The 25,314-nt window shown below is 41.2% G+C and overlaps 1 protein-coding gene across 2 annotated transcripts in view; it reads right to left on the bottom strand.

The window, feature by feature from the left end:
* Positions 1–3,496: 3,496 nt before the first annotated feature.
* igsf3 (immunoglobulin superfamily, member 3) overlaps positions 3,497–25,314 on the bottom strand; it is a 108,778-nt gene continuing 86,960 nt past the window's right edge. For both annotated transcript variants that reach the window (XM_089002995.1, XM_089002996.1), the window contains exons 7-9: positions 13,277–13,690; positions 9,503–9,943; positions 3,497–8,827 (exon numbers count right to left, since the gene is read on the bottom strand). In XM_089002995.1, coding sequence (XP_088859121.1) covers positions 8,577–8,827; positions 9,503–9,943; positions 13,277–13,690 — 1,106 coding nt within the window. In that variant the 3' untranslated portion in view covers positions 3,497–8,576. The remainder of the gene's footprint in view (positions 8,828–9,502; positions 9,944–13,276; positions 13,691–25,314) is intronic.

Genomic DNA, 25,314 nt, shown 5'->3' with positions numbered 1-25,314 from the left:
GGGGCAGCATTTCCCTTTTTTCCCATGTTAGCGCTTTATTCCAGCTTCAGCTGTTGTTAAAGCACTATATAAACCAATATGTATGTATTCCATTGTATTTTGGACAGCCGCCCTCATTTCAAGCTCATATAACTATAGACTCATATAATTTGGAATTAACTCATTTTAGGGTCTAAGGTTTCTAACGTTGCGTTGAATGTTTATGTAGTCTTAAAACTCAATATCCTCACACACTGTCCCATGCTAGCTGCTTTTCGTTAATCCAAATCAACAGAACTTTTTCAACTTCTATTATTGCCTAAGAGCGTTTTTTTTAGACCACACAGAAACACCCTTAGCCACACGTAGCAATGGTCGACTTAGCCTACTGGTACTGGAACGCTAAGTCACACAAACGGACACCTCGTTCGTCTTTTTTCGATGATCTCCTTCTTCTGCTTGACCGTCATTTTCTTTTGTGTCCTCTTCGGCTTAACACTAGCATGTGGTGGGGTATTTTTCAGTCCCATAATTGCAAAAGTACTCCACTCGATAGCAAACCACGTCTGCACTCAAAGGAGGTGTGGAAAACTAGTCCGCCAGAAGTTTCTTTACGACCTTTTGCTAGTTTTCAAATGCTCTTCATTTTCTAAGCAGAAGGCTTTTTGAACAACTGGTGCATAGTCGCTGGAAAAAAATAACAAAGGAAATTGAAAGGCATGTTTGTCTTTTGTGCAAATCGTTACATCTGCCTTTTGTTTCCAGCGTGTTCACGTGTAAACATATTCCCAGCGATGTTGCCATTGTGATTCGATTGATCGTCTTCGGGTGGCGGTGAGCATATGTTGCGTCAATAGCGCGTTTCTCCCAGTACCACTGGAGAATGCTGAACTCGGATTGAACAGAATTTCTTCTTTGTATTGACTCAGGCTTGCATCACGACGTGACTCATCGCTCACAAAGCGCTCTGCTTTCTTATAAAAAGAAAAGTATAACAGGGCGTCAAGCCTGCAGCTTGCAGAACACATTGAAAGGGCTTTCTGTAATGCTCTTCATGTTCGTTGCATCTTCATTGCGAAGTGATGCACTGGCACAAAATCTATCGCACGGAGAACAGATGGGAAGGTGTTACTCACTTCAACGCCAAGTGCAACTCTGAGTATTTACAGTGATACCTTGGCTTACGAAATTAATTGGTTCCCATACAGATTGTGTAAGGCGAAAAGTGTGTATCCCAATACATATTTTCCCATAGGAAACCATTAAAATGAGAATAATCCATTCCTAGGTCCCCATAAAACATATTTTTCTAATTTTCTAAGCCTTAAAACTACACAAAATCGACCTTATTTTGTGTATAATAAATGTGTTATGTTATAATAATTACAGAAATTAACTGTACTGTATAATAAAGTCATTTTATTTACTTTTGTGATGGTCGTTGATGGCTTCATGGAATGGAGTGTCCGGTTTCCTCAGCATTAAACAATTGATGAGGAACGTAACCTTCTTTCACCATCTTGAAGAATGATCCTTTGTAGCTGCTTTCTCTGTGATAATTTTATCTAGTTCTTCATCAATTGTGTTATGTTTAGCTGGGTTGATAGCTTTTTGCATCAAGTATACAGATGGCTAGTGCGGGTTGTTTGTGGAGCCTGATTGATGGGATATTTTAACCCTGCAGTCTACACTGCCTTTGAACTATCAAAGTAGAAACTCTCTCACTGTCGTCAGCTCGTCTCTTTAATGTTTAACCCCCCCCCCCTCACTCCTGCTTTCTTGACCAATTCTTGGCTTTAATCGAAGACTGGGCGCGGGGAATAGAGGACAAAAACAGTCGGCTGCCATTTTGTTGTTAGAACATTGAGGCAGTTCCGTGTACGAAAAAAGTTCGTATGTTCGTATATATAAGGTAAAGTTTGTATGCCAAGGTAAAATTGTCATGAATGTAAAGTTCGTAAACTGAAAAAGCCAAGGGGTTCGTTAACCGAGGTATCACTGTATTTGAGGTGCGCCATCTATATGTCAAAGGCGATGAAATGAGCCTTGGCATTTAAAAGTGCAGCAAAAGAGAGTGTTGGTTACGAAAGTGAAGTGCTCTCCACTTGTGTCCGCTGAAGACAACAGAGAAAGAGAAAAGTGGGATAAAAACACAATGAAACAGTGCTCAAAAGGACAATTCAGTTTTGTTTGGTTTTTGCATCCAAAAGTTGAGAGCTGGCGCTGGTTCGCAATAACACATGCATTAAATGTGCCTACTTGCTCTCAATTTGCAACTTCCTCTCAGTCCAGAGAGATTTTGAGCAGGAGCTCCTTCAAACCTCCAGCAGAGTCTCAATTCTACAACGGAACAAGCACGCTATGACTTATCCGAGTATGTACGTATGATTGATGTTTTGGTGTGTGCGACTTTCCCTTCCTGCCACCGTGATGTATGAGCAGATGGAGCACGTTTGCTCTGATTCAGTTATGAAGAAAGATATAAATACATATGCACTACATATATATATATATATATATATATATATATATATATATATATATATATATATATATATATATATATATATATATATATATATATATATGTATGTATGTATACGTATGTATATATGTATACTGTATACATGTATATATGTATACATATATATACATATGTATATATGTATACATATGTGTATATGTATACATATGTGTATATACATACGTATACATATATACATATATACATATATGTATATACAGTAAAGTCTCGTTATATCGATATCGGATATATCGGATACTATTTTTATGCACGCACGGAGAAAATTACATGCTAACAGGGTCGGATATATCGATAGTCTCGGTTATATCGATATTTTTTCGGACTCCCTTGAATATCGATATAACGAGACTTTACTGTATGTATACATATGTGTATATACATACGTATACATATATATATATATATATATGTGTATATACATACGTATACATACATATATATATATATATATATATATATATATATATATATATATATATATATATATATATATATATATATATATATATATATATATATATATATATATATGTGTATATACATGCGTATACATATATATATATATATATATATATATATATATATATATATATATATATATATATATGTATACGCATGTATATACACATATACACATTAGGTTAAATTATTGTACATCCATATAGAGATTCGTTTTATATATATATATATATATATATATATATATATATATATATATATATGTGTGTGTGTGTGTTTATGAGTGCATATATATATATATATATATATATATATATATATATATATATATACATATATATATATATACATATATATATATATGTACATATATATATATGTACACATATATATATATATATATATATATATATATATATAAAACGAATCTCTATATGGATGTACAATAATTTAACCTAACAGATGTGAAAATAGTAGTTTTTTTTTTGCATTTGGGAAAAAAAAAATCAGTAGTCTGTATGTATTTTTATTGCAATAAACCGACAATAGCAAAGTGCCTTTTTTCATGGTCACAATGGCAACTATAGGACAGAGGAGCAGAAGAAAAGGAAATAAAAACAAAGGATCGTGATATAAAAGTATTGTACATTACAGAGCATCACTGGCTAAACTGAAAACATTACCACAAACTATTTGGGAGCGCTAAATGTGGAGCCAGAAAACTGTCGACACATGCAGCCCCCACAAGGACAGCTACTACACCGTCTTAAAAGGACCCTCGGAGGCAGCTCGGGATGGAACTCATCCTTGTTCTTATTAATTAGATTACAAAAAAATAAACGTCAGAACACACGTCTGTACAGTTACAGTCATGGTGGCGGTTATTCACTTCCTGGCCACGGGGACAATGTGTGGGGTGGAGAGGGGGATGCAAATATGTATGAAATGTAGGTGGTTAGGGAGCAAAAATACATAAACAAATGTCATTGAAATTTCACGAGGCGATGTTCCAAAACAACGCCTCCACTTGGCAGCTTACACGCACGCAAAAAGCAAGTTGGATAGACAGTCATTAATACAGTAGATGGATGTTGTTGTATTGTGTTGTTATATTTGTTGAATGGGGACAATGTGTGAGCGTCTGCCAAAAAAAAAAGAAAAAACAGGCTTTGGTTTAAAAAAAAAAGTAATTAAATAGGAAACTGCCATTATGGAGGCTAGCGTGATGGTTTTTGAAACACGCTACCACGATCCCAAAGTCGATTGGATGATTGTGTACAGTGTATGCTACCTTTCGATTAAAGGACAACCGACACCATTTTTGTTTTCTAACTGACATCAGAAAAACATTTTATAGCATCGAAAATACCCAAAACTGGCTATTTTTAGTCAAAGGCAAAACACCAATAAAAATGACTTAAAGTGTCCAAAAACTACGTCAAATTGAACCCGAAAGTGGTGAGTTTCAGAAGGTCCCGCCCCCTTGTTCGTGATGTCACGCCAAGACGTCTTGCCTTGCTCGAGAATCAAAACAATGGCTTCAGAGTCGGAGAATATGCTTTCTTGTGACTCATCCAGTTATGAATATGATTCAAATAGTTCTGAAGAGGAAAGCAAAGGAGTCCTCCCATATCAATTCGAGTTGTCAATGGCATCTGGACTGAAATGTAGTGTCCCAGAAAATGCAAAAGATGGCGCCAAAGCTCAGTTGGAAATGGGCTGATTTGTCTGCTGGGAATTTGTGTCAGCGAATATCAAATAGTTGTCTTGGTGCAACACACAACGATTCATCATCGCGTTATTTATGTGTTTTCCTTTTAACACTGATCAACACGAAGTTTTCAGACCAAACAAAGTAGCGCAAAATGCATTGTGTGTCGCTTTCTCGGTCAGGGGCGTTCCCTCTGTGACGTCACATTCTTGACGTGATATCACGTCAGGATTCGTCACCAACTCAAAAACAAGACTTCCTGAATATTCAGCGCGAGTCTTAAAACGTAAAATCTAGCTATATGCGGTGGGATTTTATTAAAATACGCTCAGTAGAAGTCATTTGAAACCATTTGACAAATTATGGACACAACTTGATCGGAGACGTCGGTTGTCCTTTAAGTGTGCATTTTGGCCATATTTGTCTTTTTGGTCCTGGGTTAACATCATCAATTGTTAAAAAAAAAGATATCACAATTTAGTAGGATTTGATGGGAACATAAAAGCACTGTTGTTGCTCCCACAGCGCCGCTTGTGAAATCATTGGATGAAAAATGGCTATTCTAGCACCCCCCCCCCCAATTTTTATTGAGTCGGGCCGTGTCAACTGTTGTTCGGCATACCTCAACTTCAAGGCTGTACCCCTGCTTGTTGTTGAAAGTTGGACAGTATATCATTGATAGGATTATACTTGAGAGTTTATCCAGTTCTATACAAACATTGTATTATAACACAGCAGTAAAGTTGTAATTACAATATTTAATATTGTGGTATTTAAAAAAAAAAACTTTAGACCACTGACCACATTTTTATGATCTGTTTATATACTGACGACCCTCGTTTTTAGCAAACATCAGATGGTCATTTGTATTTGGGTGTGTTGTGTGGCGGGGGAGTTCGTAACTGGATTCAGGAAGTCCACCGGGAGTTTGGAGCGGCGTTCTGTCACACAAACACAACGTTCCAAGTTTACAAAACATCTAAAATGTCTCCCGCGGTTTTGTCATGCAATATACATGTTGACACGACTGAGACGACATAGTCGGGTTTAGGGGGATGGGGGGGGGAGGGGGCAACGTCTTTTTCAATCGCCTTCCTCTTCATTTTAGGTCCAGTCTGGCAGTGAAAGGGTTCAAGTTCTTTTTTTTCAAGTTGTCTCTTGCATTTTAGGGACGGAGATGCAAATTTTTCCTTTCTGCCTCAAGTGAACAGGCATACCTTTTGTGAGGGACTGGGGGGTATACACGCAATAAAAATAAAAATAAAATCCTTCTGAAACTAAGCGTCACAAAATAAACTCGGAAATGAGCAAGAAGCTTTTTTTTCTGTATATTGTACACTTAAAGGACAACCGACATCTTCGGACAAGTTGTGTCCATAATTTATAAAATGGCTTCAAATGACTTCTACTGAGCGTATTTGACAAAGATTCCACCGCATATAGCTAGATTTTACGTTTTAAGACAAAAACAAGACTTAAGTCTTGTTTTTGAATTGGTGACGAGTCCGTACGTGACGTCACTGAAGGAACGCCCCTGACCGAAAAAAAAAGGACACATCGTAGTAGTCCTTCCATCACGTCAATGCTTGTTTGGTCTTAAAACCTCGTGTTGCACCAGAAAGAGCCAGAAGAGGGCGTCCAAGTTCCATGTAAGGAATTTATCAGCGTGTGGAAACGGGCTGATTAATTCCTTACACGGAGCTTTGTCGCCATTGTCTGCCTCTTTTTGGTGCTACATTTCCGCCCCCAGATACCTCAAAATGGCACGGAATAAATTATTTAATCGATTGCAAACATGTACGCTGTCCTCTTCAGAACTATTTGAATCATACTCATAACTGGATGAGTAACAAGAAAGCATATTCTCCAAATCTGAAGCCATTGTTTTGATTCTCTAGCAAGGCAAGACGTCTTGGGGTGACACCACGAACAAGGGGGCGAGACCTTCTGAAACTGGTCACTTCCGGGTTCATTTTTTTTGCAAATTTTGGACACTTTAAGTCATTTTTATGGCTGATTCATTCCTCACGGTCATGGGTGTTCCAGACGTGACGTCACGTCTGGAATCGTCAGCAACTCGAAAACAAGACTTCCTGACTATTCAGCGCGAGCCTTAAAACGTAAAATCTAGCAATATGCGGTGGAATCTTTGTAAAATACACTTAGTAAAAGTCATTTGAAGTCATTTTACAAATTATGGACACAACTTGTCCGGAGGCGTCGGTTATCCTTTTAAGCCATGTACGTATGTTTTAACAGTGACTCACCCACAAGTCATTTGGTACAAAAGTGAGCATCGTTCAGCACATGGTCACCATCAAACACCCTTACTGGAATCATCTTCTTGGCACAGTTGCCAGGCAACGAAAGCAGCAGAGAAATTCAAAGCCAAAAAAAAAAAAAAAACAATTAGCGATGCAAACAAGTATAAAACAATAAATAGAAAACTATTTAAAACAAACATTGTCTACAATCCTCACATCACTTCCACTCAGACGAAAGTGAGTTTTTCCTTCCTCCTCTCCCTTGTAAAAAGTCATTTTCAACAGATCTCTTGCAGACAAAAACACAGAACAAACCCTCAAGGAAATGTGCTGGATCTTAATTTTCCGTCCCAACCCCGCTGTGTAATTTTCAATTGAAAAGAGAATCAAAACGTTCACAGCAGGAGGGAAGCGGATGCGTTTAGTTCGCCGCCTTAGGTCCAATCAGCTTTCTTACACCACAGAAGTGGGAATAAGGAGCTCTTGGCAAAGCGTGGAGTAGATCCTCAGCAGGTTGTTGAGTAGAAGAATTTTGCTTGTTTATTGTCTCACGGCCTGTGTGTGTGTGTTTGTATGATCAGTCTTGTGAGGACCACTAACATTCTATACCATACGTAGTGAGGACATTTTTGACAAGTGAGGACCTTTGGGCCGGTCCTCACCAGTTTTTCATTGTAAAGGCTTTTAGAGGGTCTATGTATGCATCTGTTAAAGTTTCGGAGGTCTTCACAAATTTACCCCAAATGATTTTTTGGGTGTGTATTTTCATTACACATAGATACACACACTTTTTACTCAATGTCTGTGTTTATGTGTATATGTGTGTGGTTAATGACAGGAAAAAGTTCATACCACAAAAAGCCAAACGAAATTTTAACCAAATTCACTACAGGGGTGAGGACTTTGAATGTACCCATTCAGAAACCTCAGTCCTGCTGTTATTTCAGTTTCAATTCTGCTTTTTATTTCTTTGTTTTTAAAGAAGTTGAAGTGGGAAATGGGCTGACATTTAAGTGTTCAAATGGAACACTAAACTTAGCAGCAACGGTGGTCCTCATCCGGACCTCACAAAATGATTGAAACAGGAATGTGTGTGTGTGTGTGTGTGTGTGTGTGTGTGTGTGTGTGTGTGTGTGTGTGTGTGTGTGTGTGTGTGTGTGTGTGTGTGTGTAAAGTAGGGCTCAAGGGCTTTAATCTGTGGGTAAAATTCTTTGCAGGTCCAGGTGGACCTTTACTTTGTCTCTCCGCAAGGCTGCCAAGTCACCTGCTATGGAGTCAGTAGGCATGGAGCATCGCCATGGCAACTAACTCACGTTGGCCAGGTTGCTCTTAGATGAAGACTTTTTTTTTCCTTTTTCGAGCCAGGGGCATCCAATAAATGCAGAGAGTTCCTTCTTTTTAGAAGTGTGCTGATTTCTTTTTGTTCTCCTTTTTTTTTAGGGTAATTGAATCAAATGTGGCAGTGACACACACCAAAAAAACGAGAAGGTCACACATTCACACAGAAAAAAATACAATAAACAGGCAGCCGATCTACTGATGGATGTCAACAACAGGGAACCCCAGAAGCGGCGTCCTGATCCGCTCTCCTGAAGTGACGGCCCACGCGGTCCGGGTTTTAGTCTACGGAGCCAGGGTGCAGGCTGAGGGCGGGCGGGTCCAGACAGGTGGGCGAGTAGCTGAGGTGCGGTTCTTTGATCCACAGGAGGGGGGCGCCGTTCTTGCCTTCTTGGCTCTTGTTGTTGTTGCGGTTTCTGAAGCGGAGCAGCAGCAGAGCGATGAGGAGGATGCCGAAGATGGGGAACGGGTAGAAAAAGACAAAGTAGAAGAGCGCCTCGTTGGAGCACACCACTGACTTGACGGTGGACTCTGTGGATGGACACACGCAGGGTGGTAGTGAGAGAGGTGAGACAGCCATCTTGAACAAATGACATTTTAACTTCGGAAAATGGAGTTGTAGCAGTCACATTAACTCATTCACTGCCAGACGTGCAAAAATGTGTCCACTCCAGTGCCAGGGCTTTTGTCATTTTCACTCAATTCGCACGACACACGGAATATCGAATTTCAAGACGACATAAACATTCAATTTGAGTTACTTCCGGGTTGAGTGAACGCTGATCCTGTGACTGTAAAGTGTAAAATTGCAAACATGTATGCTTTCCTCTTCAGAACTATTTGAATCATATTCATAACTGGATGAGTCACAAAAAAGCATCTTTCTCCGAATCTGAAGCCATTGTTTTGATTCTCGAGCAAGGCAAGACGTCCTGGCGTGACGTCACGAACAAGGGGGCGGGACCTTCTGAAACTTCCGGGTTCATTTTTTTTGGCAGATTTTGGACACTTTGTCATTTTTATTGGTGTTTTGCATTTGACTAAAAATATCAGCCTGCGTGTTTTGGGTATTTTAGATGCTATAAAACGATTTTTCTGGTGTCAGTTAGGAAACAAAAAAATGGTGTGGGTTGTCCTTTAAAGGTTTCTGATCTAGTAGACAAGAACCAGTGCGTGCACGCACAGGTAAAGACAGTAAGCGCTCACCTTGTTGCAGTACATTGACAGTAATAAAGCCAGAGTTGTTGGTGGCCAGGCGATACCAAGCATTGCGAGGGTTGAGCAGCCACTCCTCCACATGGCAGTAATAGCGCCCCCTATCGGTCGGCCGGGCTCCCTGAATCGTCAGGCTGTACTGGTCCGAGGCGCTCCTCTCGAACTGCAGGCGGGAGTTAGGCCCCGCCTCTTCTCTAGGGCTGCAGTTGCCGTTCCCGAAGATGGCGTCGTGGCCAATGGAGAACACGCACTCGCGCTCTTCTTCCGTCGGCAGCGGTTCGTCGTCTTCCACCTCGGCGCGGTCCACGTACCAGGACACGGAGAAGCGCGAATCTCTGGAGGACTGCGAGGGAATGCTGCAGCCCAGGCGGATTGGGCCGGACTCTGGGACAGTCACGTTTGACTCTGTCTCCTCGACCTGTAGTCGGGCCTCTGTAGAGAAACACAAGATCAGTCGTCATATGTCAACGGATACAGATTGTTTTTCAGCATTTTCGGCCACAAAATTCATCAAGGAGGAGACTGTGCACCTTTTCGGCAGCAAAAATATGCCAGCACCGTTTTTGATTGGGAGGAATGTCAGTGCCATTTGACTGTCATCGCTGGACAGCAGTGGTTGTGCTTTTTTGTGCCTGTATTGGGTAGCATTTCCACAGCCTTGCTTTGTTTCGCGGAAGGTTGGTGCTGTTGGACAGTTTGCGTCTGGATGGATGCATGGCTTGAGATGCCCCAGATGAGAAGAAAGGAGCGTCAGTGCAGAGCACCGATACGTATGTGGAACTGTCGCAGCTTGGAATTGAAGCGGATTCACGTGGGCTACCAAATGTGAAACAATCACTTTTCATCAATGGATGCTACAGCTTTGTACTTGCTTTCAACGTTTCGCTTGTAGCGGACGTGCATATTCCACCATGACGTCCCTGAGCCACTGGTGAAAAGGACACTTTGATCCTCTCCTCTTTCATCTAGAACTGCTTCATACAACAAAGAGGCTGCAGAAAGTGCTTAAAATTGAATGACTGTGTATCTTTTGTGTTGTGTCACATTATTTATTATTTTGGTTTTGTTTTGACTTCAAGATGGCGCCGCAAAAGTGGCTGTCTTTACGGCAGCTCCTGTATTTTGTTTTTCTACTTCTTCCCTTCCTATTCCTCTTCCTTTCATAACTACTGCTGTGAAATGTAAATTTCTCCACTGTGAGACTAATGAAGGCTAATCCAATCAAATTCAATATAGAGCACACACTTGAATACTGTAACTAGTTTTCAAATTTGAAGTAAAAAATAATGACCGTTACTGTGGTTTGCATATGACAATTTGGAAAATATTTAATAATAATAATAAGAATAATAATACATTTTATTTATAAGCGCCTTTCAAAACTGTCACGGACACTACAGTCACAGGATATTTTTTTCTGCGGGTGAGCAGCGGCAGCCACACGCGCCAGCGTTCAGCGGAATGAATAAAGTACTGTATATGCTATTTATTTATATATTTCATATAATAAATCTACTCATTAGTTCGTGATAAACCCACCAAGAAAAATAATCACGAGAATAGCACCAGATCAAAGCCGCTTTGACGTATCGTTGCCATTGATGTTTATCATATGTTTTACCTCATGTTGATTTATCATCTAATATTAATGGTTTAGCATTTTGTATAGATGACCGTCTACATGCGTGCACACGCTGGGCATTTACGATTAAATGTTTACTCATAAATGAATAAGAAGAACTCTATATTGATTGACAGATGAATTTAACACCCCCATAATGAAAGCAAACACATATTCAGCAAATACGGTATGTGGTTGCATATACTATAATGTATTCCCATCGGGTTAAATATGTGTAGCTGCTAGAGCCCAATTAGTTGCAGCGGTGTTGACTTCACATAAATTGCTTTTTTGTTGTTGTTTTGTTATTTTCCGCACCAAACCCTCCATTGCTGTCTTTGACTTTTTGGGAAATAATGCTGTGTTAATGACGGAAGCGCGTGTTATAAACAGGACACTTTGAAATAAAAGTTCTTCGAGGCCAAATAAAAATCGGTGGAATATATTCTTATAGGAAAGTGGGTTATTTGTATATTTGTTTGGAAGCAACAGGGGTCATTTGGAGGTTTTTGCATGTAATAAAAAAAACTTTTTATCTTAAAAAAAAAAACAATAATTCCCTACCACCCTTGCGGATTGCCCTGAAGGACGTCATCTTCCATTGGCGTTGACAACGCATGAATACATGATGTCTTTGAGTGCTTTTGGATGCTTCTCGGGAAGAAGTGACCTAATGAAAAAGCTTCCGTGTGGTGCCTTGACAGCTGTCGTGGCTTCAAACCACTCGGAGCTAGCTGATCTCACCCGCGGATTTGACTGCTGTCGGGATATTCGGATGCTAGTTCTCAGTGCTAGTGGCTGGCGGCGATTGGCAACCAGGGAAGATCACGAAATGAGATGAGGGTCTTTATACCGGGGCATGGCAAGAAGGTCCAAATTGGTGGCGTGCAAAAGTTGGGAGAGATTGATATTGTGATAGTGTGCTTTAGTTTAGCGTACACAATACTGTGTGTGACCGCGTCTAAAATCACTTCAAATGACTTCTACTGAGCGTATTTTAAAAGATTCCACCGCATATAGCTATATTTTACGTTTTAAGACTCGTGCTGAATATTCAGGAAGTCTTGTTTTCGAGTTGATGCCGATGCCTGACGTGACGTCACGTCTGGAACACCCCTGACAATGCATTTTGGGTACTTCGTTTGGTGTGAAAACTTCATGTTGATGGCGAAATTAGAAGGAAAACATAAATAACGCGATGGTGAATCGTCCACACACCAAGACTACTATTTGATACTAGTTGACACAAATTCCCAGCAGACAAATCAGCCCATTTCCAACAGAGCTTGGGCGCCATCTTGTGCATTTTCTGGGACGCTACATTGCAGTCTTGACGGCTCGAACTGATACGGAAGGACTTCTTTCATCGATTGCAAACATTTATGCTTTCCTCTTCAGAAATATGTGAATAATATTCATAACTGGATGAGAAAGCATGTCCTCCAAATCTGAAGCCATTGTTTTGATTCTACAGCAAGGCAATACGTTGTGGGGTGACGTCACAAATAAGGGGGCGGGACCTTCTGAAACTTTCCGGGGTCATTTTGAAGTAGTCTTGGGACACTAACTCATTTTTATTGGTGTTTTGCATTTGACCGAAAAAATCAGCCTGCGTGTTTTGGGTATTTTAGATGCTATAAAACGTTTTTCTGATGTCAGTTAGGAAACCAAAAAAATTGTGTCGGTTGTCCTTTAAACGATGAAGCAACACATCATTCAAAATATTCGGGATGCCCGCTATCTGACGCTAGCTCTGTTGTTTACCTCTCAGTGCCACAGATGGCAAATATATTGATCCACAGTGTCATATTAAAAAAAACGTGCCAAGGTCTGACTGCAGCATTCAGGCTAGTGGGATTACATTTCCCATGATTTTGACACATGGAAACAGGAAATATTTCTAGTTCTGGTGTGACAAAAATGTGTAACTCGAATGTTCGTAAATTGGGGAGTGTCTGTAATGCATTCAGTCAGCATAAATAATATCTGTCCAGACTGTATGATTGAAATTGAGACATATCTCCCATAGAATGGAAAAAAAGAATAATAAGACAAACATGGGCTGTCATGTGAGGCCAGCATGACAGCTGGTTCCTCATTGCACCGGGAGGAAGAAAATCAAGCACCTTGTTGAAGACACTGACCTGGCTGTGTAACCAGAACCTCCGTGAACCCAGATGTGTCCCTCGAGAGGCGGTACCAGGCTCCATCTGGGTCACTCAGCCACTCCTCCACCAGGCAATAGTACGTCCCCGAATCGCCGCTCTCCGCCCTGTTCAGCGTCAGCGTGTAGTGGCGCGGGGAAAGCCTTTCGGCCTGCACGCGCCGCCTCAGCCTCTCCTCGGCGGCGTACGTGCCGTACTCCAGGGCCCCCGATCGTTCAATCCGAAGGAGGAGCTCGTCGGCCTCCGTGCCCGCGGCGGCGCGTCTCACGTACCAAAGCACGGCGTGGTGGGAGTCCGGTGCGGTCTGCGAGGTGATGGAGCAATTGATCCGGACTCGACTGTCCTCCAGGTTGACTAGAGATTGGTTCTTTTTTAGCAATTGAAGTTTACTCTCTGTGGGGGAAACAAAACACACAAAAGATGGAATTTATTTTATATGTTTGTTGGACGTCCAATATGTGAATTTTAATTTGAAAATTATGTTTTATGGGGACCTAGGAACGGATTATTCTCATTTTAATGGTTTCCTATGGGAAATTAATTTTTGGGATACACACTTTTCACCTTACACAATGTGTCTGCACTAACATTTTAATCTTGGCCACAAACAACATTGAAAAAGCATACCCTCCTTTTGCCAAATTTTCTCTTTGGACAAATGACACGGCGACAATACGAGGAGGAGAACACGCGAGATGCCTCAAAGTGACCACAGCTGTTGAAATCAATGACGAAAAAAAAAATGTATGACAAAAGGCACACAAGTGCAAAGGGAGTAGTGAAGGTTTTGTAACAGGAAGGCAAGCTGTCACAATTAGACAAGGGGAAAGGCCAGGCTGTCTGTCAACATGTCAGACATTGACTGGGCGAGAGGGAGACATTGTCACTATTGTGACATGATTGGTCACAGTCACCTCAGCAGTGGGGAAACAATGAGCTGCAGGTACTGTACGATGTATATTGTTCAAAAACAGAAGTAAATCAAAGGCGAGCTTTGACTCCCTCGCGTTTGATCTGATTAGAATGTGCGAATGTACTTCATATTCTACCTTGTGTATAAAATGACTATCAAGCAAAAACATGAAGTGACGTGTAGCCATCGTCAATTGGATATTCAACTTAAATATTTGTTAAAGTACACTCAAAATGATATGGCCAATATGTCGACCGATTGATCAATCAATGGTGCTTGAGAAGGTGGCTCTTAGTGTGTTCGCAGATGCCTTTTCCCCACTCGTGGGCAGAAATCATCTCTTGCAAACAACAGCCACCAATCTGCCACAGACAACTAAGCACATGGCACCTGAAGCGAAAATGGCCATAATTCTTGTTGCCTTATATTATTAAGTCATAAGTAATTAAATAATAATTGTACTTGTAATAATATGTGTTTTTTTCCGGCAAAAAAAGGACAAGACAAAACAATGCTTGCAAGACGACGTCAATCTTACAATACTGCTTCTTCGAATACATTTTTTTACCGTCAAACCATTTCAGCATTTCGTCTTCCTGTATTGTATCGAATAACCACATTTTTTTTATAATGTATTCACAAGTCTGGCATTATTATGCAAATATAATAACGCCCTGCAGTTATGTATCGTTGGCGTTAATGCGTCGAGTCAATCATCGCAGCTGAGACTAATGAGATGAACAGGTCTAATTCGCAGCGCTTAATATTAAGATGTGCCTTAATATACCTGATTTTGCTTTGCACAGCTCAATATGATGCAGTGCGGGACCAAAATACAAATGAATAACACGAAGAAGAAAACAGAGTGAAAACATCAACGTTTTTCTGAGAATCGCCCAATTGAAGATGATTATCTTTATAAGGGATACAATTCTGGACCAAAAAAAAGCAACATTTTTTTTAAATCATTGGATCTCATATAAAATTGGACCCAATATTGAAGGGAGAAATAAGCCTCAAACTCTGTTAAAAAAATATTGTAAATTAAAGGACAACCGACGAACAAGTTGTGCCCATAAATTGCTTCAAATGACTTCTACTGAGCATATTTTACAAAGATACCTCAGCTTCCGAACTTTATTGGTTCCCAGAAGGTGTGTGTAAGGCGAAAAGTGTGTCTTCCAAACATTAATTTTGACCGTTGCTTCGACAACACACACCGTTAGTCACACGTAGCAATGGTCGACTTAGCACACTGGGACGCTAAGTCACACAAACGCACACCGTGTTTGTGGTTTGCGATGATCTCCTTCTTCTTCTCGACTGTAATTTTCTTTTGTGTCCTCTTTGGCTTAACACTAGCCTGTAGTGGGGTCTTTTTCGGTCCTAAATAAGCAAAAGTATCCACTCCATAACAAACCACGTCTCAACTGAGTGCACTCGCCAAAAACCAAACCGCCAGCTATTGTGGCGCTCCGTGTGTTTCCCAAAAACTAGTTTGAATGCCGAGATTATATTCTCGTGAATTTAATGTTCGGAAGGTGAAAAGTTTATTAGCTAAAGCGTTTGTAATCCGAGGTATCACTGTATTTGTCATTTGGCTTTCACTTGACCACTCTAACCGTCCATGACAGTGTATTAATATAACACATTACATAAAGTTAAAGGACAACCGACGTCTCCGGACAAGTTGTGTCCATAATTTGTAAAATGGCTCCAAATTACTTCTACTGAGCGGATTTTAATAAGATTCCACCGCATATAGCTATATTTTACGTTTTAAGACTCGCTCTGAATATTCAGGAAGTCTTGTTTTTGAGTTGTTGACGAGTCCGCACGTGACGTCACGAAAGGACCGCCCCCTGACCGAAAAAAAGACACATTGTAGCGGTCCTTCCATCACGTCAATGTATTTTGCTGTGCATGTTTGGTCTGAAAACCTCATGTTGCACCCAAAAGCCGCCAGAAGAGGGCGTCCAAGCTTCATATAAGGAATTTCTCAGCCTGTGGAAACGGAGGTGGCCACAGGAGGTCGCCATTTTGTGCCTCTTTTCTGGGACGCTACATTGCAGTCAAGATGCCTCAAAATAACACCGAATACATTCTTTAATTCTTTAACAAACAAAAAAGTGACGTCGGTTGTCCTTTAATTAAGGACAAGGAAGAGCTTTTGTCATCTTTGCCATGGAATCCACATGCCAGATAAGAAGCCTAATATTCACAGAAATCATTCTTTTTCAAGGAGAATTACCTTCAGACCTTCAAAAGGAGAGCCATGCAAAATTGGCCAAGGCTTTGCAAAGCAGGTGGATTTTTTGTCCCTTCTCATTTGAAGTTTTAAGCCGTTTCCAGAATGTTTACAGACATGCCTTTTTAAAGATAAAACATGCAAATTATTCAAGCTCTATGAAGAATATATGGCCAGCTATTACAAGTTGTTATAATGAAGCATTCGCTAACGCGGTGGCGGGACAAAGCAGCCACAAACAAGCCAGGAGAGCGAGAGGCGCTACGAAGCAAAAATACGGCCCTCTTATATTGAAAAACAACCTTCGCGTCTCCCTTCAGAATAGTCTGGCAGTGAGATGCGACGTTAAGTGAGCAGCGACTTCACAGAGCAGCCGCTCGTCACGTCTTCACACGTGTCCATTCGCACAGAGAGAAACACGCTTCATTCTGCTTTCCCTTTGGCTTCGTTCCAAACGTTACACGAGAGAAAACAGTAAAGCAAACCATATGATCCACGTTCAGTAAGTAGTAGTGAACGCGCCATTGATTAGGAACGCAAGGTAGCGAGGATCGAGAGTAGGAAGTCAGTTCAATCACAAAGTAACACGGCAGGCTCGACGTCGACATGCCTTTCCCTCGGCATAGAGTGAGGTTCGCATCGGCGGCTTTCTCTTAATGAGCCTCGGGGGGATGTCATCAAAATGGAATTGTCAACATTTCCTCTGTTCTGCTCAAAGTCGCCATTCAAACTTCAAGCGCCGGTTCTTGCGTTCACCTGTTTTATTACCAAAGCCAAGGGGCTTGTGCTCTCATCAAGGTGGGTTTGTTGTTTAACGGGATTACACCCCCTCTCCACTGCACACACACACACACATATATATGTTTATATACAATATTTGCTACTTTTTTACACTACACTGTACTCAACACAATTGAGGCAGGTGACTTTTTGAAATCAAAATAAAACATCAACTAAGCAAGAAATGAAAACAACGACAATAGAGGAGAATGACGATCTCCAGTTTTGACTCTTAGGTAACACAAAAAGGCACAACAGCCACAAAATAGACTGTTGCAGATAAATGGAAAGAAATGTGTGTGACAGAGAGAGAGAGAGAGAGAGAGAGAGAGAGAGAGAGAGAGAGAGAGAGAGAGAGAGAGAGAGAGAGAGAGAGAGAGAGAGCGCTATGGCACAACAAAAGTGCAAAGCAACATTCAAGCATTTTCTCCTGCATTTGGTTTGTCTGTAGAACGATAATAAGAACGCTTGAACTGGTCACATTCAAATCGACGCGGCAATGCAGTTCCATGAACAATTTTGGAATAAAATAAATAAATAAACACAGTGATACCTTGGCTTACGAACTTAATTGGTTCCCAGACAGAGTGTGTAAGGCGTAAAGTGTGTATCCCAAAAAAATATGTTCCCATAGGAAACCATTAAAATGAGAATAATCCGTTCCCAGGTCCCCATAAAACATAATTTTCTACTTTCTTATTTTCGAAGCCTGAAAACTACACTACTACTCTTTCATGTTTAAACCACCCCCCTAACTGCTGCATTCTTGACCAATCACGTGGATTTAACTGAAGACTGGGGGCGGGGAATCTCAATCGCAAAATAAAGAGTGTGGGTATGGGCTGGGGGGTTGGTCGGGGTGACACACAAATTAGATAATTTTTCCAAAGTCATTCAATCCTACTCACAGGTTAATTCGAGCATATCTCGGCTCAACACGGGCAAGAGAATCACAATTAAAACCTCGTCCTGTGCAAAATGTGTCCACTCCAATGCCAGGGTTTTTGTCATTTTCACTCAAATTACAGGACCCACAGAATATTGAGTTTTAGGACTACATAAACATTCACTACAGCGTAAGAAACCTTAGACTGTCTTCTTTCATCAGAAAAAAAGAGTTAATTCCAAGTTATATGGGTCTGGAGTTATTTGAGCTTGAAATGGGGGCGGCTGCACAAAATACAATACAATACAAAGCATACATATTGATTTATATTGCGCTTTAACAACAGCTGAAGCTGTAATAAAGCACTAACATGGACAAAAGACAAATGCTTGTGGAAGGGAAAAACCTTGCCAGAGGTCTGATCCGCGCTTTATCGGTACCCCCCGGCAAGAAAAACAAAAAAACCCGAACAAATTAGGGAATGGCGCTCAACGTCCCACTTTATAATTCCCGGAAAAAATTACGAATGGCAGCGAATGAGTTAAAAAGCCCCTTTCTTGTTACACGGAAGGTAACTGCTAGCACGAAATCTCCAGATAAGACAGCTACTATTTCTGGTTTGTGGTCCGTTCCAAGCGTGTCAGGCAGATAACATCTGGTGGCGTGACCCTCTGCATGTTATACCTGTGTCGTTGTAACAGTCAAGGTCCCGAATGACAAACATAAAAACAAGCAATGGTTAGCTGTGTGTGTTTTTTTTCACACCATTACTATGAGACAGATTTATTTAAAGGACAACCGACGTGTCCATAATTTGTAAAATCCAGTTAGGAAACAAAAAATGGTGTCGGTTGTCCTTTAAAGGAACTTATCTTAGCGAAGAATCAATGTTAACCCACATCGCCTTATCTTCTTTTGCTCGCGCCGCCCACTGGAACGCCGAGCAGCTCAGCGGTCATTAAGTACATATTAAGCAAGTATATCTAAATAAGAGCCCAAACGTTCACGGGAGACCGACCAGCACCTCGGTAAGAGTACTTAAGTTGCCATCCATATTCATGAGTACAGGTGAGACTTCTGGAATATTCATGACGGCGCTGTCAGATAATTAGACACAACTTGATCAGGAGACACATAAATCATAGTATCAGCCGGGAGAAGGAAGGTGATGGTTGGTCAAAAGTGTTTTTGATGAAGGGGGAAAAGAGAAGCTAAGCCTATCGCGTATTAAAAGAATGCATATGGAGCGGAGACAGAGATTGGAAAAGAGTTCTGGTGCGTCCTCTTTTCAAGCGTCAGGTTGAGGTTGCATCCTCTACTTATGAATACTTGCTCCTTTCAATTTTGGCGCAAATTTTTCATGAGCGATAGTTATCCTCATCCACTCTCCATCGACTGCCGCTGCTGTTGTGCAACCTCGAAAACAAATGTGTTGCATTTGGGAGTGCTCAATTTGCTATCCTGCTTAAGCCTTTGTGCCCCCCAAAAAATACACATGAGGGGTGTGGGGGAGGAGAATATTTTAGCTGCCATTAAAGGAGACAAATTGGGCACACAGGGGACAGGGTTGAAATGAGGGTTGAATGCGCCAATTAGACGCTGCAATGTGTGGGTTTGCTTGTGCGTGCATGGTTACGGTGTAATGACAGTTCGAGTCGAGGACAAACGCTGACGTAGTGGAGCCGTTGTATCGCAGCAGGCACAATTGGGATAAGGACAACGGCGGGGTGTGCATGTCATTCCCAGGCCTTCAGTAGTGCTACGTCTGAATCAATCAGCTGCGAGTGTGGTGTGATATTACTACATGTCCACTAGAGGGTGCCATTGGCCAGGAAATAACTTGTGATGTGAATAAACGTAGGAAATACTGTCATTAAATTGTTCGAATTCTTACTATGAACCTGTGGATTCAAGATAATCTCATAAAATAGCAATACTATTTACTGTTTTTAGCAGATGGAGTCTGCTCGCTCTGGCCAGTATGCTCTAATCACTAGCGGCTAATGATACAGTGATACATTGGCTTATGAACTTAATTGGTTCCCAGAAAGTGTGTGTAAGGCGAAAAGTGTGTATTGCAAACATTCATTTCCCAAAGGAAACCATTAAAATGAGAATAATCTGTTCCCAGGTCCCCATAAAACACAATTTTCAACTAAATAAACCTTAAAACTTCACATAATATACCTTATTTTATGTATAATAAATGTGCTATGGTATTGTAATTAAAGAAATAAACTGTACTGTATAATAAAGTCGTTTTATTTACCTTTGTGATGGTCATTGATGGCTTGATGGAATGGATAGCTTTTTGCATAACGTGTCTCAAGGAGCTCTGGGTAGTACATCTTAGAAGTTGTGATATTGTAACAGCAACACATACATGAGCACTGATGGGATATTTTAACCTTGCAGTCTACACTCTGCCTTTGAACTATCAATAAAGTTTAAACGAGTACAAATTTCACTGTTTTTTTATCCATTTTCTCACCATTTCACTTTTGTTTTTTTGGTTTCAAGTCTGTCGTCTCCCTTTCGTGTGTGTGTGTGTGTGTGTGTGTGTTTCTGTAACCCCCCCCCCCCCCCTCACTGTTGCGTGTGTCCCCTCCCTCCTCTACCACAGATCTTGACCAATCACTTGCGGCTTTAACCGAAGACTGGGGGCGGGGAATAGAGAGAAAAAAGCCGGCTGCCATTTCTAGCACCTTGTTAGGAGCTACAAGAACCGGCTCGTTTGCGAACGATACATCACTCATTGTGGAGCTCCGTGTGTTTCCCGAAAAATAGTCCGTATAACAAGATTATATTCTTGCGAATTTAACGTTCGTAAGGCGAAACGTTCGTTAGCTAAAATGTTAGTAAGCCGAGGTATCACCGTACTATGATTGGCTAGTGAGTAGCTAATCGTGTGACAAGCCAATCATAGTTTGCGAAAACTCTGATGTTTCGAGTGCCTTCAGCAGGCCTTGGGTTACCAACTCGAACTTTTATTGGTTAAAGCAACAGTTTCGACATTGATTCCTATACTCCAGGTAGGTTTCTGACCCTGGTAACAAATGATGGTTGAAATGTGATTGACCCACGTCTGGAAGCAGCACAACAAGGCAAAAGTCATGAAAGGAAGCTGAACGACAATTTGGAATAATTGAAGAAGAATTAATGGACAAATTATAATTCACATTAGTCTGTGATTCAGAATTTATAGGCTTTGCAGGCCCTGACGGCCCACCGCTGGTTACAGACCATATCATTAGATCTCCATTTTGGCCCGATGACACATTTTAATACAATTCGCAGAGCAACAATCACACTTTTAATTAAATTTTGTTAAATCGTTGCTGTGCTTTCTCAGTGGAAGGTCCAATCCCTACGGTCCTATTTAAGTTATCTTGGCCATGCCGTGATGTTCACCCAGGTTGCCCTGGAAACCGCAGCAGCCTATGAAATGTATGGCAGCTTGTCCAAGTAAAAGTTCATGGCAAACTTTAAATCAGTTGTGAGTTTCTCGCGCTGTTATAGTCAAGGAAGGAAGTTGAAGGAACCCACCGCGCAGTCACTTATTCATACTTTGCTTGCACTCCTGTTCAACAAAATGAATACACAAACCTTTGCAAAGATGACTGGCACTCTGTATATAGAAATGCGAAGCACTTGTACCAGGAGATGCTCGGGGGGGGGGGGGGGGGGGGGATAGCATGTTGTCAAGGGATGGAGGGGTCTACCGATAAACAGAGATAACATTTTTAATGTCCATTGTGCTTGTGCGAAACCGCCGCTGGCTGATTTGATCGTATCGCAGGTGAAGCTGGTGTGTGTATATGAGTTGTTGTGCTGAGATGACACCACAGAACTCACAATGAAAAACATTCAAAGTCAAGCCGCACTAATGCTAACAGTGCTGAAAAAACTGAACTCAAATGCAGGTCGTGGAAGCCTGATGGAATCGAATGTTTATTTTTTCACGTGGATATATCAATGTGTATTCAAGCCCTATTTTTGGTCCATTTTACACGTGTCAACAGCCTTTGGGTTTAGCGATTCTGTTGACTTCAAATGGTTCAGCTAAACTATGTCGATTGTGTTACTCACCTTCATTCACACGGTGAAGTGGCTTTCGCATTCGGAAGATGGAGAAGATGAGAAAGATGTAAAAGAGAAAAGACGATAACATGCCCCAGAAGGCTGAGGGGGGGTTGCGTCAGGAGGGATAGAGGAAGGGGATTTTGGAACGCGGCAGACGGCCTCCATAGCTCCGCTCCAGAAGACTTACGGAGTCTTAAAAGCATCCTGCTCAACCTTTACCATTTCGCATCAGCACGGGATGGGGTTAATCCGTGGCCGGGACCCCCACTGAGCATGTCAGGACTGAAGCCTTCCGACATGACTTGATCCCCTGCGCAACATCTTATTTTGGCTGGTTGCCCCCCTTGCCAAAGCCGCGTCATCCTCAAATTGCACTAAACTTGCCACGCCAGGCCACACCAACAGAAAAAATGAAGGATGTCGAAAAGTCTCACTCAAACTCCCTGATGAATTCGGTGACTAATGACCACACTAATGACAATAATACATCGATGATCCCATTGTGTCAGGGGGATATAACTTCTCATCCGCCAACATCTCAAAGACAAGCTAATTATGGGGATCTCCACATGTACACCAAAACAAAGCTCTTACTTTCTCCTAACAGTCATCCGCGGCTTATTTCAAGTCATTCTTTATTTCTATCACGCAAGATAGCTGTCATTTAATTCCCTGTGTTGTGTAAATAAACGAATCTTGTAAAATTGACACAGCACAAAAGTGCTGCCAAATTTGAGTGATTAAACGAGGCTTCAAAATAAAATACAAAAAAGCCCTTTCTCTCCACTCTGGAACGATACGGGCATGTCTAAAAATATATTCATTTAAAACCTCCAGTAGCTGAAACCATGACATGCATGCACTCACAGCCAATAATGAGGCGCTCCAAAACAGCTACGCCCTCTAAAATCTTAGCAATACAGCTCTAGAAAACTCAAATACCGTAATGAGGCAGCGTTACATAATCATAAATCTGCTTTTTATAAACAAATCAATGTTGGTAAACAATTGGGATAGTAAAGAGATAATACGAGTGGGCGTCAATCGGCAGTACATATGCACCTAAAAGCTAGCAAACACTCATTTGACGACAATGAGGTTAAAATCTTAGCGAAAGAAAATAGACGGTTTGAAAGGGGAGTAAAAGAAGCTGTTTTCATTAAACAGCATAATCCTTCACTAAACCGACATGGTGGTGTGAGGTTCAATTTGGATCGTTCGTACAACAGACTGCTTAGGCAACATAGGATTAGTAATACTGATGAGGTGATACCGGTCGAAATGGGGCAATCAGGCCAGTCGTTAGTCAGAACGACAGGAACTATCAGTGGAGCAGCTGCAGTGGGTAGTCCTCTGCTCCCCCCAACCTGAGAGCAGGGACCTATCATAGCAGAGTCCGGCACCGCCATGTCTGGACTGTAGGGATATATATATAGGGCCTAAACTACCAGGAAGACTTTAGTTTGCTGACGAAGTTTCTTCGATGAGAAGCGAAACGTCCGACACCTTCAAAAAAGTACAGATGACAGCTGAAGGAACCTTTTCATCTATCGAGTGGAATACTTTTGCAATTATGGGACCGAAAACACAGGCTAGTGTTCAGCCGAAGAGGACACAAAAGAAAATTATGGTTGAGCAGAAGAAAACACGAACGAGGTGTGCGTTTGTGTGACTTAGCGTCTCAGTACCAGTATGCTAAGTCGACCATTGCTACGTGTGTCTAAGGGTGTTTCTGTGTTGTCTAAGCAACGATCTCAGGCAATAGAAGTGGTAAAAAAACTTCTGTTGATTTGGATTAACTAAAAGCAGCGAGCAGGGGACCGTGTGAATGAAAGTATTATCGCCAAGAAAGCACGGCAACTGCACTCGGATATCATCAAAAGGCAACTACATCAACGACCATCACAAAGGTCAATAAAACGACTTTATTATACAGTACAGTTTATTTATTTAATTACAATACAATAGCACATTTATTATACATAAAATAAAGTATATTGGGTGTACTTCTAAGGCTTATTAGAACATTATGTTTTATGGGGACTTGGGAACAGATTATTCTCATTTTTAACAGTTTCTTATAAATGTTTGGGATACACACTTTTCACCTTTACACTGTGTCTGGGAACAAATGAAGTTTGTAAGCTGAAGTATCACTGTACATAGTGTTGAACGAGTAAGCTGTAAGAACATACAATAGTCATGAAGGATCCCCAAATTTGATTAGAGCCTCTCATCTATCGTTTTGCTTAGGAATAAAAAAATACTATTATAGTCACTTAAAAAAAACTACAATTGCCTTTTGCAATAAAACTTGCATATCCTGCGTCCACTTCAGTTCGTGGTCTCAGATATTCCCCAATACCCGAGCGACTATTGGAGTGTGATTTAGCCTGATGGTAAGCCGATGCACAAGAGATAAATGGGCCTCAAGATGCAGAGAGCAATAAAAAAAAAATCAAACGAAACCGCAAGCGTTTTTGCATAGGAAAGGGTTCTTCCTATAAGCATAAAACCTGCGCTCATTAAGAGTCATCCGAGCCGCCTGAGCCTCGACCCGCCCTGCTGCTTAGCTACTGCCGTACATCACTGTAGCTAGCAATGACTTACGACTTCAATTACAACGACAGTAGCAAGGAACCAAAAAAAAGTGCTTCAGAGAGATGGAAAGACAACACAGAACAGAAAACCTCGATCGAAAGGCATTTGTGCACGTCTCAGTCAGTACACAGGTTTGCTTTTGTGACGACGTCAACATGGAGCTTGACGTAGGCAAATTACGGCCCGCGGGCCACATATGGCCCATTAGGCTTTTTAATCCGACCCACCGAACTTGGCCAAATTATAGTAAAAACAGTGTCTGATACTCATGACAAAAAAATAGCGGACATCAGGGCTGACAAACCAGGGCAGACAACTCTGAAAAGTTGCCTGCCCCATTTTTCACAAGTTGAAACACAATAAGACGACTAATTGCAAAAAAAAAAACATTGTTGCAAAATATAAAGGTTTTTTTTAATCAAGCATGTAACTACCACGGATGCCTCCTTGTTTAATTTACGGTAAATATCCCTTGCTGCACAATGCAATCGTAGCGTTTTGTTGTC

Source organism: Hippocampus bargibanti, linkage group LG08 (genome assembly GCF_051943395.1).
Source record: "Hippocampus bargibanti isolate YZ-2025 linkage group LG08, ASM5194339v1, whole genome shotgun sequence".
Classification (NCBI taxonomy): domain Eukaryota; kingdom Metazoa; phylum Chordata; class Actinopteri; order Syngnathiformes; family Syngnathidae; genus Hippocampus; species Hippocampus bargibanti.
Note: the sequence above shows the minus strand (reverse complement) of the source record. Positions and strands in the feature narration are given on the sequence as shown.